This window comes from Struthio camelus, chromosome 4, assembly GCF_040807025.1.
Source record: "Struthio camelus isolate bStrCam1 chromosome 4, bStrCam1.hap1, whole genome shotgun sequence".
Taxonomy (NCBI): Eukaryota; Metazoa; Chordata; class Aves; order Struthioniformes; family Struthionidae; genus Struthio; species Struthio camelus.
Genome location: NC_090945.1, coordinates 57,991,314 through 58,011,151, shown reverse-complemented (window position 1 = coordinate 58,011,151; position 19,838 = coordinate 57,991,314). Strand labels below are relative to the sequence as shown.

The 19,838-nt window shown below is 43.4% G+C and overlaps 1 protein-coding gene across 7 annotated transcripts in view; it reads right to left on the bottom strand.

Moving 5' to 3' along the window:
- Window positions 1-579: 579 nt before the first annotated feature.
- Window positions 580-19,838, bottom strand: part of LOC104148697 (OCIA domain-containing protein 2) — a 26,506-nt gene continuing 7,247 nt past the window's right edge. For 6 of the 7 annotated variants that reach the window (XM_068940950.1, XM_068940951.1, XM_068940949.1 and 3 more), the window contains 7 exons: window positions 12,701-12,844; window positions 10,279-10,363; window positions 8,379-8,432; window positions 6,047-6,094; window positions 4,910-5,015; window positions 3,556-3,651; window positions 580-1,795 (listed from right to left, as the gene is read on the bottom strand). In XM_068940950.1, the coding sequence (XP_068797051.1) occupies window positions 3,570-3,651; window positions 4,910-5,015; window positions 6,047-6,094; window positions 8,379-8,432; window positions 10,279-10,363; window positions 12,701-12,772 (447 nt within the window). In that variant the 5' untranslated portion in view covers window positions 12,773-12,844 and the 3' untranslated portion in view covers window positions 580-1,795; window positions 3,556-3,569. Of the gene's footprint in view, window positions 1,796-3,555; window positions 3,652-4,909; window positions 5,016-6,046; window positions 6,095-8,378; window positions 8,433-10,278; window positions 10,364-12,700; window positions 12,845-17,349; window positions 17,492-19,838 lie in introns of those variants that run through there. The other variant, XM_068940952.1, reaches the window with a different exon arrangement.

Genomic DNA, 19,838 nt, shown 5'->3' with positions numbered 1-19,838 from the left:
AGAGCGCGCTGTGAGTCTTCCCTGTCCTTTTATAGCTGGTGCTTTAGGGACAGTCACTTAACTTACACTTAACTTCCAACATTTTAAATCATGTAATGTTTAAGAAATATTGCAACATCATTAGTATCTCACTACGAAGGCTCGTTGCCCAACTGTGCACCTGACCAGAAATGGTTTGGCTGGTCAAAGCAGTGCAGGGGAAACCTGTATTTTAACAGTATTAAATAATAATCTTGCCAAAAAAGAAAAAAAATAAAGGACAACCCTGTTATTTCCCAAATCAAGTAGTATTATGTGTGTGCAGCCTGACACTTGAAGGACTTAAAAATTATTCAGTCATAAATTCCCCAAAGGATAGAGAGATACTTTTAAAGACCTTCTGAAGAAGTTTGCTCATAACTTGCGCTCACTTTTTCTTTGATGTACGCTAATATAGTGCTAATACACCTAACATTCAGAAAATAACTTTTTTCATAACTACACCACAGTAACTCATGAACTCGGATCAATACAATCAGCTAATCGGAGTACTGCCTCTTGCACAGTATGGATATCGACTTAGAAAACAGGAGACACCAATTTCTATACAGCAGTAAATTTATTACAGCAAAATAATAGGAAGCCTGAACAAGGTTACATTTAAAGCAAGAATAAGTAGCTAATTAATCTTCAGCCACTCAGTCCCCTCCAGCAGGTAACAGCCTGGGGGAGTCTGACGTGAAAGGACAGCCCTCTGTCACATGCAGCCCCCTCCACCCCGTCTCCTGTGTGTGTTAATGGCCCTCCTGGCTGATGCCTCCCTGGCTATAAGAGAGTCTTCAGGTGCCTGGTAAGCACAGTGAGCACTTAGTCTGCTCGTGTGTTACATCCCAGCTGCGCTGTGTGTGTGTGTGGGGCAACCAATTAATAACGGCTCTGCACTTCTAAGTGATATATATCCTGCTGGCAGTCTCTTTGTTCCTGCTAAAGAAGCCCCCAGAAACTGACCCAAAAAGACGGGTATAACAGTAGGCATAGTTTAAAAACCAATAGCAGTAACGAAAACAGAGGAAAGTCTTCAGCAACTGACAGTGAAGCCCTAACTTGTCAACAGCAGTACACTGGATTGCCAAGTAAACACCATCACTGTGCCTAGGGGGAAGTGTCTGCTCCTGCTTTCTTGAGCTACACAGTGAGCATGCCATCTAGTTTTTTGTCTAGCTCTATCAATTAGCCTTGGCTTGTGTGCAGGCCACCAATTGTCCAGAAGTATGGTATTTTCTTGCTCTTTCGGACTGTGATGCATACTTTAATATCCCTGGCAAAGGGGACGTTTATGTAAAATTGGCCTATTAAAAGCTGGTTCAGTGCAGGAATTCTGCAGTATGAACTTCTGGCCTGGTACCAAACATGCTGCAAACAAGTGATTAGTTTAGGGACTGGATAGCTGCTGAACTGTGCAAAATCCTCTAAACAGCCTGCCACTCTTTCCTTTGATGTAGAAGACCAATGTTTCAGCTTATGGCATTTTGCTTGCTACACAAAGTTTCACTGGCATCTTAAGTACAACAGACAAATTTAATTTCTCAGCACTAAGAGCTAAACTGCACTCAAAGGAGGAAAAAAAACATGCTGAGAAGAGAGAGGAGAAAGGGGAGAAAAAGTGCATTACAAGAAAGTGGTATTTACTGCAAACATGATGCAACAATTCCGAATGAGCCAATTTACACCAAATCAAAGACTTGATTTCTTCTTGGCAAAATGAAGGCTTGTAAGAAGCAGCTCGTTCACAGGATCGTCATCATCTTCACCGCATCTGTACATCGGATGAGAGGACACATTATTTAAAGCACTAAGCTGAGTGCCATCTTATTTTGTATAGAAAACGGACGGCTTCCTAGCGGTTTCTCTGAGAGCTCTGCAGCGTCTCTGAGGATAAAAGAATACCCTTGGACTCCTCAGTATGAGCATGATTTTAACTGGGCTGTCCTCCTAGGCAATGCCAGAGCTTGGGAACGCACGTTTAGCTTGGTAGCGGTGAAGGACACTCAGTAGGGTCTCTGTGCGTCCTTATAGCGCGCTACCTGAAGAACGAGTGAAGCACGCTACGCTATAATGCATAAAGCTAAATGAAGAATTTTGATTAAAGCGTTGAAGAGGTTACGAGGTTATTACTTTCATTGTTTAGCAATACAGAAAACAACCCAGGCTTACAATATTCATTTTCCTAAATTTCAAAAACCTGTCTGTCCAAACTGATTCCAACTAAATTTAAAATACCACGTTGGCCCAAATATAATGGCTTTTTCCTTGAAAAAAGTCCACTCGCCTTGCGTTTGTTTTCAGACTATGTTTCTGAACAGGCTCTCCAGACCTTTCAAAAAGGAGCAGACAGCAAGACCCAATTGCCACTCTTCTGTCAGCCACTTAAGATCTTTGATGAGCATCTGAGCTGGAACAGGTCCTACAGCAGAAATTCCAGGATCTACTGCAGGAGCCTGTGGCATCCCGCGTTCTTCCCTCCTTGTAGCTAACCGGTTCTGGCGGGATACTCCTCCTTACAGGTTGGCCACAGTGATATCCTTCAGAGCGAGAAAGGGACCATTTGCAGCACCTTGGCCTCGCTTCCTACGTAACGTGGGCCCGAGAGGCTCAGTTCAACCATTTCGGCATTGAACTTTGTTTTGAGCCACAGCCAGAGCCGTGACAAACTCGCATGGCCGGATTTCAGACTGGCCCTTGGCTCTCCCCCTGCTCGAGAGCGCCAAGCTATTTGCAAACACTTTCACATATTCTCCTGCCGGCGAGAATGCAGGCCAGCTTACCCCAAGCAGAATGTGGGAAAATGCTTTTAAAGAGCCCAGCTGCTGGCTTGTTTCTCATAGGCAAAGAGTGAAGGTGGTTTTAAACACCTCCCCTGCTTCTATCCTGTAAACCTTCCTTTTTCTCAAGGGGAACTTTCCCTTTTCAGGGTGAAAAGATCACGTGGGTTGTCTCTGCCCACTCCACAGCTGGCTGTTCTTCCATTTTGCACCCGCAGGTCTTCCTTGAATAGCATCCCTTTCATATCGCCCTCACTACGGCTGCGGCCAAAGAACGGTACTGCCAAAAAAATGAACAAACGAACTAACCCACCCCCAACTGTCCCTGCTCTTAGAATCTCAGTATTTCAGTGTTCTTTTAAAAATATAAACATCACCTATAATTATTTGATTCTTAAGAAACAAAAGTTGGAAAGAGAAAGGAGTTATATTTGTTTTCATACAAGTAGTCCAACCACCCAAATGAATTCCAATGAGCTGCATTAACAGTGTTCTTACTGAGACTGCTGCAGCTAAATCAGAAATTCCTCAGAAATGGGGGATTTACAATTAACACAAAAGGTATATCAGGTAAAAATGAAGAAACAAATTTTGTTCGCAAACCACAGCTAGAGAAGACTTCCGCAAATAATCCTCAGATTTTAATTAAACCAAATCTGTGATTTTCACTATGTTGTTCAAAGCTTTCAAGAAGGAACACCACTCAACACGAAAAAGAAAATAAGAACTTCTTTTAAGTTTCAAGTACGCCTACCTGAGGCTAAGGCATTAAGATGCTGAAGGCATTAGATCTCCTTTCTCATTTGATCCCGATTTTGCTTCGCACTCTTTGCAGGTATGATGACAATGCCTACAACATGGAAGGCAAATAAATTATTCCAGAAGTTTGCTAGATTTCTTCCAATATAACCAGATGGCTCACTGGCAAGTGTCCCAAAACAAAGTGATCCGTAGCTTATGTTCTCCAACTGTCGTAACTTGTTTTATGGGATGGAAACTGAAAAATATGATCCAAATGTCTAAACCAATAAAACTCCTTAATTATTATTCTTACCTGTAAGTTGTTTCCATCAATCATCAGAGTATAATAGGACTTTCTAAGCAGGAAAAGGCAGTCCCTGCCATATCAATAACAACGAACCACATGCTAGGAGCAGGCGGAAGAACACTTAAGAGTGACACACAGCCACCTGTGCACAATACCATGCGAGGAAAGTAGTAGCTCTGCTGTTTGGAAAAGCGTGGAAGTAGAAACAGTATATAAAAATTGCTTTGACACATAAACAATGAAGCTTCCCATTATCAGCTAGGCATTTTCATAGGAATAAAAGCTTAGGCTGGCCTGAGGGAAAGACGCAAATACAGAGAGGGGAACGATCTTGTAGGTAGGGCTTTTGGAAGTGCATTTTGCACATGAGAGGTGCATACGAGAAGCCATACTGGGAACAAAAAGCAACAGCGGCAACCAAACGAGGAGGTTAGGAAGAAGCTAAGGCGTGATTTGGCTGGAAAGAATACTTTACACAAAATTTAGAAAACAGTAACTAGAACCTGGAGGTGACAGGTAACAGGAAGCAAGTGGGAAGATCCATGATAGGGTTAGAGTTGTGAGGGGAAAAAATACCCTTGCAGCTTATGGTCTTCATGGTTTGGTATAGCAGTGTGAGGCTGGACAGAGCCACAGAGGAGGAGGCTGAAATGTGGGTTGAGGTTGAAATTATTGTTGACATAGAGGGATACTGTTTAAAAAAACAAGAAAAAAAAATCTGCAGTACGTTTGGCCTGATGTATGGTACAAAGGAAGACTCAAAGGGCTAAGTGGTAAAGATGGGGAGACGCTTCAGAGGCACAATACTAGACGAAAAGAGAACCAGTAACTACTCTTCCACCACAGTTAAAAAGTAACTTTTAAAATTAAAAATTTAAAATTCTCTTTCTGAAGAATTATGTGGTAGTTTCCAATACTGCCATATAACAACTTAAGGAGAGAGGAGTAGTACCTCGTGCCCCGAGCACAGAATTTAAATACCTGGTTTTGCTACATCTCCTTTTTACTCTATTTTTAAAACTATTTTGATTTAGGATTAGTGATGCAAATAAAGACAAACCTTTTCTTTGATGGACCAAAGGGTACAATACCAGCTTTCTGGAACTTTTTTTGGCATTCTCCTACGTATGACATCTTTCCAACGGCAAAACCCAGGACGCCGGCAACTGTCAAGACAGATCACAAAAGATCGTTCATATATGAGCTCAAACGAGGAGCCTGTAATTGGCTCCTTTTTAATCGTACAATGAACCGTACGCAACTCATCTTCTCTAAACACTTCACAACCATAGGTAGAGTTATACTGTACCACAGGGATTGTTCCACTTACTATTGACATCCAGCTAGCTACCATGAAACACAGCAACTGGTCCAAAACAACGCAGGCAGGAAAAGGCTATCACATTCAGCTGGAATCACAAGATTCCAGATTCAGGGCAGCAGACTGCAAAGACAGCCCACAGTGAAATTCAATCACTATGTCAGCACTAAGTTCTCTTGCCCTTTTATGTACACTGTGGTATTTCTGATGATCACCACTCCAACTCTATCTTCCCAGGATTTCAAAGAAGCCAGAACTTCAGCCTTCCACTCGTTACAGAATCAGACTACTACCTAGGCATCCACAACTTTCTGCCGAACAAAACCATTCTCAGAGGAACACAAACTTTGCTTCTTGGTATTGAATACACTATTGAAATTGATATTGAGAAGTGGCATGACTATATTACACTGTTTGCATTTTGTTCCTACTTTCTTCTGCAACCTGGGCCTAAACTAGCCAGTTACGATAAATAATGAACGTATGAAAAGGAACACACGTTCTACCACGATGGTTCCTCGATACGTTAGCTGTGTCGTCTGCTAGGCATGGCAGATCAACCAGGCTGACGCTGCTTATAAAATAAAGATGAGATTTGAGTTCTCGCCATATTTGAGAGGATAGCGCAAACACATATAAACTGCTACTGAAAACGTTCACGTTCAAAAAACCTTAATACTTCTATTTTTTTAAACACAGCAGAATTCTGCTTTCCTAAAGCACTGTGGTAACATCCCATAAATTCCAAAACGGGAAGAGTTTGAAAAGAGATCCAGAGAGCTACGTTTGCAGTTCACAAGAAAGTGCGGTTCCTGGAGGTTTGCAGATCACCTGTAAGTTACCTTTCCTTTCATTTGAGAATTAGGTCCAACTTACTTGCTACCTTAGGTAACGATCCAAATCTTGGGCTTGCTGAGAAAATGCCTACAATAAAATGAAAGAGTCAGAACGCTTATTCACTTGAAAAAAACACCAGTACTCAAAACCAAAGATGGTATTTTTCCTAGAAGCTTTTGCACTTCTGAAGGTGAAGACCATACAAAAAACTTCAAGGTCCACCCACTTAGATTCAGGAACACCAGGACACGTTCCACTAGTTCTTAGTGGAGGCCTAGCTCATATGAGGAAAACACTCTGGACTGCACAGGATTCAGTCCAAGTGCTAGTTTAGCATGCAAATCAACCTGAAAGCAGCGTGGCTCCTGATGGCGACCCTGCAGCACTGAGGCAGGAGGAGGTGATGGGTCATGTCTCACCACAAACCTTGCAGATGTAATAGGGAACTAGAATCTCTTATTCAGGGTCCTGCTCCTCGTGCCAAGGCAAGTAGGCCCAGACTGCTCTTCGCAGCTTTCGGCGCCCACTGACCAGGCTAGCGGTAACCTGTATCACAGATCTCTAGTCTCCTCTGGAAAGCAGAGAGCACACTCATCGTACTCATACCGGCATTTTGGTCTTTAAGAGGAGAATACAGTTCACTGAACAAGTAAGAAAACAGAAAGATTCTCTTTACCTTTTCCCTCCAAAATCCACATCCCCCAAGTTAAGACCTCTAGGAGCTGGAACCACTGTGCCTCTCTCTAGCAGCGTTTGTCTGGTACAGGAGCGCTGTGCTGTGCAGCAGAGCTCCACACAGCAAGGCAGCCACAGCAGAGGCCAAGCGCAGTGAATTCACTGGATTCACTGTTACAGGCATTCACACAGTGCCAGTGAGGCTCAGAAGCTCCAGCTCCTTCTAGAGCCAGCGCGCTGCAGTTGACACAGAGGAGCATTTAGCCTATGCTAAGTGCAGGGGCCTTTGCCCACAGGCAGCTATGCAAAACACGTATATTTTAAATGTGGTCTTGGGCGGGGGGGGGGAGGGGGGGCAGGGGAGGGAGTAGAAAAAATTGGCATTTGTTTCTAAACAGCACCCTTTCGCAATTGTTAAGACACAACAGTGATTGTTGAAAACAGGCATTTGCTATTTCACAGCTGATCAGAAATGTCCAGTTTCTGAGTACCCAGGGCCAAAGGGTGCCTGCCATATTAGCTCCTGAGAGAACCCCAGAGCCCTTCCCAGCACTACTCACCGCTTTTCAAAAACGTGTAACCCCTTGCCTTCCCTCACACACTTTCCAGCCTTGTTCCTTCCCTCACTTCCCCTGTTTGCCTACAAGCCCTTAGGCCAAGGATGCAACAGGGAACCCACATCAGCCCCTTGCAGAGTAGTACAGCTTTCCGGTTTCCTGTTTGAGCCCTCCTCTTCATCTTATTTCAGAAGGACATTTCATCAGGCAGGACAGAGTAATAGCGCCTGTGACAAAGCAAGGGGCTTGCAACCACACAAAGTGAGAAAAGTCTGAGCCGTCCCCGTTCCCACCTCCTTTGTTTGCTGTCTCCTGCCACCCATTCCTTTTAGCCCCTGGATTCTTTTCTCTTTCTTGCTCCAGAAGAAGCCCTGTGATTGTTCTTCTCTCCCACCTGCCCTCACTGCACCTGCAGGCTCGTGTAGCCTAGAGGACTCTGACTTATTTGCTTCTGTGAGATACACCCATCTTGGCAGTCTTCAGGGTAGATGTTCTTCACTCTTCACCTGAGACATTATCCTCAACCCTATCATCAGTCAAGATCCCCAGAAGGGAAACTTGAGGTGTACTGAGTAGAATCAGGCTCACTCACTACATAAACAGAATACAATTCTCTCTTGTTTTACCCTGCAGACCACAAGTCATCTCAATAAAGACCTCTCTGTCTTCCCCTTTTGGCAGTGTTCCTTGTCCCTTTGCACCACAGCTGTATTCATATTGGGACGCGGTCACTGTAAAAACGTTGCCAGCATTTCCCAAAGAACACAACACTTAGAGCTACGCTACCAGATTCTGACGCCCCTGCTCAGATCCTACGGTGCTTTGCCCCACAGGCAGCCCCAGTGAAGACTCCACTCCAGTACACATGGTCACAGCGACAGAATCTAGCCACCAGTCTTTGAATTCGTTAATTCCATTGCTAGCTCACGTTCCTTCAAAGGGATGAAGGTGACAATGCATAGCTAAAGACCAAATCATTACAACAGTGATGCTGGTGATCAGTTAGAAGAGTACTGACTTTGCAAAAAGTAGCAAGCTTCAGGGACCTATGCATTGCAATAGTAATTCTAGAGCCTCAGTTTCCTAACTTAGCCATCTAAAAGTAATTGTACTTGTAACACGTACTTTTGTCTATTTACCTTTTGAGACTAGGCCCTGGGTGACAAGCATGCTCCCAAGAGACAAAGGAAGAGCTGTAAAAATAATAAAAAAAAAGAGTTAACATCTCTGCTATCAGACAAAATTTGTTACCTATTGGATAAATACATTCTTCTTCTTATACCATCACCATAAAACCAACACTGAGTAGCTGTCTTTGTCACCTATTACACCTGCTCCTTCAGACTACCATCTCTTCAAAGCAAGGATTTGTTCACACTCTGCCTGCCATAAGGCATGTTGTGGCATCTGGTGCTAATGCATTATATAAGTAATAACTTCCCAAATTTTAATATCTCCCTTCCATATCGCTAAACTGGTGATGACAGCAGCTCCAATTAAATGCAGAAACCCCTTTCAGGTCTTCTGCCCTCAGCAAATGTCTATTTTATATTTAAAAAAATTATGCAACGGACTTACAAATCCGGCTCCAAAACACTGAGCATCTAATCCTTTAGGCGCCTCGACACCCAATAAATCTCACAAACCCAAGCCAGGCAGCCACGCTCCCCTGTCGGTGCATGGGTAGGGCTGGTGTCTAAGAACAAATCTACAGAAGCCTAGTGCTGAGCAGGAAAGCCACTAAACCAGACAGAAGGAAATGCAGGGTGTAATCCCTCTGTATTTCAGATTTCAAACCATGCGCGGTCTTGCAGAAGAGGATACCTAAACTCTTCTTTCAAACATCAGGGAGGGGCCAATCCTTTCTTTAAGGCAAGCAAACAGTGCTGTCAGGAGAATGTTGCAATGTCTGCTCTGCCCCAGCGCCCTGCTTCCCTGCAACAGCCTACAGAAGAGCTGAGAACTAGCCCCACTTCCCCTTCCCTGAACAACCCATCTCATCTTCCTTGGGGAATCGTTATTCTACAGGGAGTTCTAGACTGCGTTCTCCCATTTCTTCTTGTTGCAGGCGTTCCCTTTTGTTAACAAGGAACTACAATAAAGTCAGGGACATACTGGAGCGATTCCAGTGAAGGGCCACACAGATGGATTAAACGACTGGAGCTTCTCATACAAAGAGAGGCTGAAAAAAATGGCACTGTTTGACCTAGACAAGAAAAGGCATGGGGGCGGGGGCGGGGGGGGGGAAATGGGGATCTTAACAACATGTATAAAAACCTGATGAGGGGGAGTAAAGAAGATGGAGATAGAGTCTTCTCAGTGGTAGCCACTGAAAGGATAGCAGGCACTGGGCACAAACGGAAATACAGAATATTCCACATAAATATAAGAAAAAAAACTGTTGTAATGTGAGGGTGGGCAAGCACTGGAACAGGTAGCCCAGAAAGGTTGTGGAGATCAGAAATATTCACCCGCCTGGACATGGCCCTGGGCAACCTGCTCTAGCTAGGCCTGCTTGAGCAGGGGGGTTGGACTAGACCTCCACAAGTCCCTGCCAACCTCCCCAAAATCCCTTCTGTGAATTCCGCCCTTAGGCTTGCCATCCTGCTAGCTTGATATTTCTTGGCTATAGCTATTGCTATTGTTTTTATTGTCAAACCTACACACTGATCTGCTCACTTCTTGAACACATGCAAAGGCAAGAAGGAGTACGTAATAACATAAAACATCCCTACAGTTGGTTTAATAACTGACCTCATGAACACAGAGTTGGCATTCTAATCATGACTACGAGTTCACAGTAAGCTATTAAGAGCTTCCTTCCGCCACCTTTACTTACAATGATTACAGAAATAATTCAATTACTTCTATACTAGCACCTTGCTCAATTTAAACATCGGTGACAGAACTGACACACAATAATATTCCAACACAAATCCAATATATTATAATAAATGACAAGGCATTTTGCAGCCAGTTCTGCATAAACACATCAAGCAGTCATTCTCACCGAGAGAAGAACAAGTTTGGACTACTCACCTCTGTACCAGAAACTTTCCTTTTTGCATTCTTCACGGATCTTTGCAATTTCTGGAGTTTGTGAGATGGGGCAATAAAACATTGGCTGAAAGGATAATCCTGGGTTAGCTTACTGAATTTTACCTCACAAGAAGAACAACAAAAAAAAAAAAAAAAATCAAAGCAATTTAAGGAGATAAGTTAATAATTCAAAACACAAACAGCATGCAACGCAAACGCCACCCAAACACTCAAACTCATTGTTTGGTTGTTAGCAATGGCATGAAATACCTCATAACCTAATAAAGAAATAAACAGTTAAGCCACTCATCCTATGATGATAGGCCACTATGCTTTCCAAAAATAGTCCAGTTGCTAGTTCCCCCCAGAAGTATATCGCCTTATTCCTCTTAACTGCTTTATTTTCATGAGCTCTTTCAGCTTGCTGGAACAGAAGTGACAAAGAACAAAGGTAGCGTAGGAGCATCTACTAATTAAGTTCTGCCCAGTACCAAAGCCAACTGAAGTTCAGAACAAGTAGATGCTCTAAGTATTCAAAACAGGATCAACATAAGCTCTGTCAGATTTGCTTGGCCTAACTCTTTCTCTGTGCAGTTTAAATATATTCATGGCATTCACTGAACTCTTAACAGACTGGCTTCACCTTCCTAATGATTAGCTTGCCAACAACTTCCTTTCACATTTACGGTGGCTCTTTTTTCCTTTTGTTTTGATTGGAAGAAAAAAAAGTAACAATACCCTCTCATGCATTCTACTATGCAGGGTACGGAGATGTGGCTATCAGTAACTATTTTCCTTTCTTTAAGCTGCGATTCACTTATCGGTTTTGGCACTGATAGTCTCACCACTGGACATCTGAAACAAGCAGACTAGTTCTTACTCCAAAAATCTTGCTCCAGGTTCTCTGCCGCAGCCATTGTCATGAGTCAAAAATCAGTTGACATTTCAGTGCTTTTCCGGAAAACCACAACATCTACAGACTTAACTGTTCTTGAGAGCAACAACTTAGACTTGATAGAACAAGCAGTGCTTTGGGAAAAGAGCACATTCATCTATTACAGAATTCCACATTATCTTACGCCTGACTGCTGCATGGTTTTGTAGCTCTAATAATAACATGCATTTATTGCCTGCAGTTACACATTTCACTTTTAAGCTAATTAATACCTCAATCCTTCTTCAAGCATTACTCCCACTAAAGTTAATGGTGGCACTGCTTGCGTAAACCCCACAGAACTGACGCCAAACTGGCTTCACACGAAGGTCATGAGACAGAACGTGAAGTTTGCTCATACAGCAAATACAATAAAACCTGAACAGGCTAAGTGAAAGATAAGGAAATGAGTGTCACGGCCCCGAGTGCCCAAACAGGTTCTGCAACCTCTTTCCCTCCACAAACACTCTGCCAGAGGTTTAGCTGCTTATAGTCAAAGTCTGTTCTAATACCGCACAGTTGCGTAACCTTGGATTATATTCTGGGAAAACAGCTAAACTGGGAGAAAAAAAAAAAAAAAAAAAAAAAAAAATCAAGCTTTGCCCCAGACCTCTGCCCCTTGGCTCAGGAAGCTGCACTTAATCAGGTGCAATTAATTACACATTAATGTCTTTGCCTGAGCTGTGCTGTAGGTACGACTGTACTTTGCCTTTTACCGTGATGAGCCAGCCTGACTTCCTGGCTTTCCCTCAGACCTGCCTCATTCCTACCAACTTGCCTGGTGATCACTGAACTGTTGGTTGACCCTGGCTGGCATCACTGGACCTGCTCTTCTCCTCTTCTGGGGGCACTGTGCGACTGTGACCTTTTCAAGCACTGCCCCTGCCTGCCTCACTGTCACCCTTCACTCCCGGGCCGCCTTCCCTCACACATCAGCCCGCTTTTGCGGCTGACAGCGAGTGGCTATCCACAAGGCCATACCACATTACAATTCCTTTTGGTTAATTACATGCTCACAGCATAAAATGGCAACATCTGTCCCCCACAGGCAGCTGATTTCTCCAGCAGATGGGAGCACTCAGCTTCTGCAAAGGACCAGGGCAGGTTCTGGTGCAGCTACGGTTCCCTTCTCCCCTTCTGAACATACACACCCAACTTGGTAGTGGAACAGGTTGTACTAAACTAGGGCTGCATTACATGGAACCAGGGCTCAGCCAGTTCTTAACTAGTACCAAACCCCTTCTCAATCACTGCCAGCTAGCATCAATTACAGTCCACTTTCTCAAGTCCAGCGGCTTGAGAACCAAAAGCTCCCAGCCCTCCGACTGTAGTGAACGAGCAGGAGTGAGAGAGCGCCTTTTCTTTTCTTCATTTATGGGCTTGAGCTAACACGTATCTGTTTCTCTCTTCAGCAAGAGCGAGCAATGCTAAATCCTAGTTAATGCCTAGCAATAGCATCAACAAGAAGAGAGAGGCAACCCCACTTACCCATCTAGCTTGCTTTAGTGGAGCTGTTTTATTTTCCTCATGGGTTATTTCAGAAGATGTTGCCTCTGTCATTCTTGTCCTCTTTTGCTAACAGTCTTGGTCAGCAGAGATGAGGTGACGTGTGCTTGGCTACCCTTCTTCCTGCTAGGTACAAAGGTAGAAAGCCAAAGTATCAAATCCTTATAGGTAGCTCAGTATTTACGTAGCAACAGTAACACCCATGTTGAAAGGTTTTTACAGCATCCAAAGGACCTGATGACACGTGATTTAGAGCACAGTGTATCTATCACTCAGTAGCAATAGAGACCTGCTTGGAGCCTAGTTCAGACAGAAAAGTAAAGGGTAAAAATAATATGCTGGAACACGGTATAGCTCCCAACCATAGAGAAATGAGAATAAACATGAGCAAGTCATCCAAAACCTTCCTATTCTGGCCAGATTGCAGGTGAAACATTTAGCCCCTTTAGCGCGCTGCCCAGAATCACTATACGCTGCACTCGTTCTACCCTCCTTCCCAGGATCAGAAGCTTTGATTCCACCAGACCTGCGGTGCAAGCCTATCACAAACCCAATCTGCATTCCCAGCAAACACCAGTTACAAACAGTATTTTAACAGTATCCAAGAGGAACAGATTCCAAGGAGCTTTAGGACTGTAATCTTCCATGCCTCAAAATCATGCTGCTGGGGAAAACAGAAAGGAATCTTACTTATTTCCAGAGCAATCCCAATAGCTGCACTCTGAGTTTTGTCACATGGTCTGGCACACTTTATTTATCAACATACCTAGCAGCACTGCTGCTCTTCAGAGAGCACCTTCCCAGAAGGATGACACCAAACAAGGCAGAAATTGCTGGAAGGACAGAGATAAAGAGGAAACACACTGGACAATCTAATAACCTGCATGTTTTTTGGCATTCAGAGGGTAACTGTCTCAACTGTTTCCTGCACAAAACTGATTTGCTGGGACACTTGCACAGTGGCAACATTCAAGCAACGTCTACTTCCCACACCCCAGACTTTCAGAGGGCAATGCTTTTTCAAGTGGTGGGGCAGGTGCAACATGCCTTTCTCTCTCTCTCTCTCTCTCTCCCCCCCCCCCCCTTGCTAAAAAGACTCACTCAAGCATTGTGTTGACACAAATCTGCCCTAATGGTAACTTTTTGTTGCTCAGGCTTTGCTGCATTCTCAGCCACTCTCAGGAGGAAAAAAAAAAAAAAAAAAAAGTCAGTGACCATTGTGTTTTGGAAAGCATCTGAACTTGGAAATCCCCAGAGTGTTGAGAAAGCCAACAGCTCTTTACTGTCTACCTCACTCTGACCAACTTAAGAGCAATTCCATTTTCTGTCAGCTTCTCATCACATAATGCAAAAAAGGGGGAAAAGATGGAAAAAAACCATAAAACCTCAAAGATGTTTATGTCAATCAGAGACACTAACTCCTCGTATTCTTACCTGTTCAAGAAGCCTACCTGTGCAGAGAGTTGCATAAAAAGTGTCACTGGAAACTACTACTGACTGATACAGCTTCTAACTGCTGCAGCAGTTAAGTGCTGCACCTCCTTTATGAGCATAAAAAAAGCTGAGTCACTGACCACACTGCAGAGTAGGAATTAGGTTATGACAGCTTGCAGCTTGCCATTAATCTCCTTGCCTTCAGCATACATTTCTCCAGAGTTTTATGTTATTCAGCTATACTCCCACTTCAACATAATGAAGAGTCCTCCAAATATGCAGCCTTCTCAGCAGCTTCCTGCCACCTTTCCCACTTGGGATGAAAGCTCTACTGGCAAGAACAAGGAAAAGGGACAGAATTCAGGTCATCAAAATATTATTAACATGAACTATTAGTACTCAGCACATACATAGGGCCTCCCAACTGAGAAGGTTAGGAGTGTTGCAGTTATCTTGTGGCGCTGTGTTTTGGAAACACAATCATCATCCCAGAAAAATAACTTTAGTTGCATTGACCCATTGGAAAAACATGACTTTTTTGCATTTTTCTACTACATCAGTATCACTGCCTGCTTTCTGGACCTAACCATGTAATTGTTACTATAACATTTAGTTATAGGTCCTCTTAGGTGGCCTGGCCTGGGCAGAATTCCTCCACTATGTAATTCTTTTATCTAACCAAAATACATGTTTAACACACAATTAAATCAACGTGGCCTGTAAGGATCAACTAGTTGAGCCACTAGTTTTTCTATTCCGTAAGAACTTTTCTGGATCATTTTATTCATTCACAGAAGAAACAGATAGCAAAGGACTCCTGAAAGATTTCACCTTTTTGATTCTTCTAACTGGTTGACAAAGAAGCAGCACATGAGAAAACAGGTATGTTTTTTGTCTCAGGCTGTAGGAACCAACATCTTTATATACTGTATTTATACTCTACAGACTCCTCTGTCCAACTAGTACTGGTGACCAAATGCAAATTTCTAAGGTTACTTTGGGAAGAAGGTGAAAGCAAAACCAGCCCTTATTAACCGGTACACACAAATGAGCGTGACCTATAGTAGAGATACAGAGCTTTGCCCAGGGCAGAGTTCTCGGCTATTAGTGACAGAGGTTATAAGCCACCCATATATTAAGCCTACCTCAAATAGTTTTGCTTCCCTCGGGGAAAAAAGAAAACTAAGTCTGGGCCAGCACTAATTTATATACTTTACACACAAACATTTCAGAGGAAAGAACTGAATATAACTCCAACTTGCCTAATCTCTTGTCCCCTACAGATTTACAGTCATTTTTTCTTTGAAGTCAGTATGCACTGGGGAGGAAAAGTGGCACACCAGACCCAACGGCAACCACCATTTTCCTCAGATGTATTGCTACCGGCAACAGGAAAACAACGCACCGAGATTCTCACACTGTAGTCTCGTAGTCTCTCCTACTAACACTCTCACAGCCATTGCTCTCAACACCATCACTCGCCACATCTACAGTAAAAACGTCTCAGCAATGGGGGGGGGGGGGGGGGGATCAAGACCCTCCACAAGTGGGCAGGGCAGGCAAAGCAGCCTGAAATGCCTTCCTCTGTACCACCATCACTACAGCAACAGTAGGAAAACGCACGAAGATGCTTGAAACCGCTCTAGAAAAGAAACTCACATTTAACTTTCTAAAAGCATAGTTTCCCTACAAAATACATTGCAAGCACAGACTAAAATGAAAGCAAACTGTAAGCGTGACACTCAATTACCAAATCTAAAGAGCAGCAGCTTATAGCAGCACATCTTCAAACTGCTTTTGACAGTTTCCTACTTCTGAAAGGAATTCAAGGAAAAGACACATATGCAAACTAAGACTTCATTCATCTAAAAACGGTAACCAGCACCACAAGCTTCTTCCTTTCACATGATGGCAGCACTCATGAAAACAGCCTCAAAGCAATAGCAACAGTCCTTTTCAACCCAATGAGCTTGCAGAGAGCAACACTTACCAGCACTCAAGCACTGGAGCTACTGGCTACTGAATCAAAAATCAACAGGGTACACACTACTTTCCCTCCCTTAACAGCCTGCTACAACTAAAAACACATTCTCTCTCCAAAAACAACAACCACCACCACCACCACCCCCCACCCTGCCAACAATTACTAAAGCACTTACTGGTTTTATTACTGCGCTCCTACAAAGAGAAACAAAAGTCAACGGCAACACACTTCTTTAGCTATTATACACCACTAGGAGGAATCAACATGAGCTGTATGCACATTCAGGTCCCAAGTACCTACGGACGTCACACAAAAAAATACTACTAGCTTGAAACACACAGGAAGCTTTTTTATTAACAAAAGTAATTTCAACAGAGGCCAAACTCAGGTCCTATATATAAAATACTAATAGTTCTTCAATTATGCTGATCAGACTTTGTTAAGCTACAACACTTAATAGACAGATTTCCTATATACTCAAGCAGTTCCAGAAAATATTCCAGTCCAGGGCAATATTCTCTGTACTCCAGGAATTTGATATACATGCCACGTAAAAGGCAGTAGTGCTTAGCCCTTTTCAAATAGCACAATCACAATGACGGCTTTGCTCTCCTGAAGACCATCTCTACCCGCTCTTCTTTCTTAAACGGCCCTCAGCCTGGTGAGTTCATAGAGTCCGTATTCAGAGTTTTCAGCCGAGACACAAACTTGCTGCTTGTTTTAACAAGCATCCAAAAGATGTCATTTTGCATTCTCCAGCAGCACAAAAGTAAGAGAAGCAGGTGAAATATCCTTCACGTTTCTATGTACAAAACATTATACAAACCCTACTGGTGGTCTCGCTCTCCTGTGCGTCCTACGCATCCTCTTCTTCTCATTACAAATGCACGCTAGTTTTCAGACGGTTGTCTGAAAATTTCCACATATCTTTTAGGGACTTACATCACTAAAAAAAATTCCAGTTTGTCAACTTTGAACGCCTGGGTAGTTCAAAGTAGAGTCTACTAGTAAAGATCTTAATGTTTTAACTCCACAGTTGCTTCGTTTCTGAGGGAGCATGCAACAACAGCTTCTACAAAATCACAGCGGCCAGGAAGCACTTGAAAAACAACACGAAAAATACTTACTCTCAATTTAAAAACGCACAGAACAAGGTCAGGTCAAAGAACAACAACTTGCACTACAGCATTAGACCGAACGCACTATGCGGTACCTTCTTTAGACGGACTCTCCAAGGAGATACTAGCTGGGCTTCACATTGGACCAAACCAGTTGCACGCAATTTAGCCCTACCACCACAAAAATACAAGTATAGTCAGTGCCTGCCTGATGGCTCATTTACAGATTTGAACAACAGCCTAAAAGGCCAAAGGTTGGTCAGGAGCTACACTAAGACCAATGCTCCCAAGCGTTTTAAAAATCAGCTTTGGTTTTTTCCTAGACAAGTAGAGGTCCAGAAGTACTACACAAAAGCGTTAATTCAATACATTCGCATAACAGTAGGTAAAGACGATCAAATACCTCCCCCCAAAGGCCATTCTAGCCATTCCGTGCTCACATCCACCTAGCTTCCTGTTCCCATGCTTGCTTTCCACTACTCCTCACCTTTACCAGCTCATTCTGTAGTTACTCACCCATTAATTCTGCAGGTTGCGCACATACACCTGCATACACATACCAAACATACATATCCACTCCCTCTCAACAAACACCTCTTCCCTCCAATTTTATATGCAAGAGACACCACCATGCAGGTTCAAATGGAAAAATGTAAATCGAGGAGGGAGGCAAAAAACAAGAACTGTATACATGCAAAGAGAAAGAGGCAGAGCTTCTTAAGAGACGGAACTATATAGTACAACACAGCTACTTGGAGAATTAACTGTCAAACGTCAAGTGAGCTACCTACTAGAAAGAAAGAACAACTCTTACTTTAATCCATAATTTTAAAAAGGCAGAAGCAATCCTAGGTGAACCAACCTGGCTAACATATATTACTTGGGTTCACTGAGATTTGGAATGACACTGGACAAGAATAACAGTGACGAAACCCCAACATCCCACACGTTGCAACTCTTCCTCTCCATCCCATAATTATGCCTGCGAGGATTACTCTAGATACAGAGAGCATAAAGGATCACAAAGCTGTCCGAGCGCAAGCGGGCAGAAGCATGACAAACAGGTAAACCACAATGAGGCTGTGCAGTGCGTCAGCTGCTCTGCCATCCATGGATAAGCTACCTTGCATTTCCTACTGGTAAGAGGCCAAAAACTACAGTTATGGAGCCACAAACCATAAACTATTCACCTAATTTGTCTCACAGTAATTCACGTGCCCATATACTTTCCTACCTTGCTCTGACATTATCATTGGAACATTACACCTATGGTTTCTGTTAGGCTTCGGCTTAAACATAGACAGGAACTGCTAAAAGCTTTTGGCTTTCTAGGCCAGAGGAAGCACATTACACCCACCATCTGCATTATACAAGTCCACTGGAGTGTGAAGTTGGTCTGCGTGCCTCCTAAGCAACTTCGAGAAAAAATAAGAGACTGACATTTAGTCCCGGCAATAATGAAGACTTTTGTGACTAGACAAAAAGACCAAGTTAAGAACTCCCTGAAATATGTAACTACAAATAAAACAGTTCTCCCAGCGTGGAATACCCTGTTTTGCTTGATGAAAGAAAATAATATAATTACTCCCCCCTCCTGGGGAGGAGTGGGTTAATTTTAATCTTCTTAAGTTCTTGGAAAGAGTAAATACAGACAACCTGTTCTCAATTGTATTAGCACAAGCCTTCAGCCTATCAATTAATTTAATTAATTTTACCCCAAAAGATTAAAAACACACACAGGGAAAAAACATTGGAGAACCACGATTGGGGTGTTTAGGCCTAGCAGGATGACACTGGAAAATGTTATTCTATGGGTGCCACCACATGTATTTCAACGGGTATACCTGATGTCTCTTGGCCTGACCTATGGCTGACCTGTCGGGGTAAACCTGCTGGCCGACAGTTTTCCGCCTAGCGACTGGACCGTGATTGGAGGAAACAGCTAGCCCTCAAATCCCACGTGGGCGCGGAGTAGGCGGGGCCTGTCCGTCCAGAACATGCCGGAATCATCCCGAACCTGGCCGAGCCACCACGTAATAGGATGACCTCCCCCCCCATTCCATCACGGCTATAAATAACCGCCGCGGGTGTCCAGCCCTAGAAATCGCCTCATCAGAGGCAGCTGCCGTGCTGAAGCGATGAACTCCCCGCGGATCGGGACGCCGCTAGGATTTAAATCTCCTCTCTCCGCATAGCTACGAGAGTGTTCGGCGCACCTAGCGGAGGGTTATTGTCCCGTCGACAGAAGCAAAGCTTCTTTGCTAAAGGGGACTAGGTGTCCAAACCACAGAGCAGATAGTGAAAAGCGGTGCAGAGTGAAGAAGCTTTCAGGAGTAGTTACTTAAGCTTCTTTTGCCTGTTACTTTGTTTCTGTTCCTTTCTTTGTGCCCTAACATAGATGTATTTAAATACTTTGATAAATATGTTTACTAGTTAATCACTCTATATGTTACTAAATCTATTCATTAATACTATGAATGCCTATACCAACATCGCAACCAGTTACCTGTTGTAGTTCAACTGGTTATTAATGCCTTTAAACTGGCTCGGTATTCGCTCCTTCCATGACAACACAGTAACATGT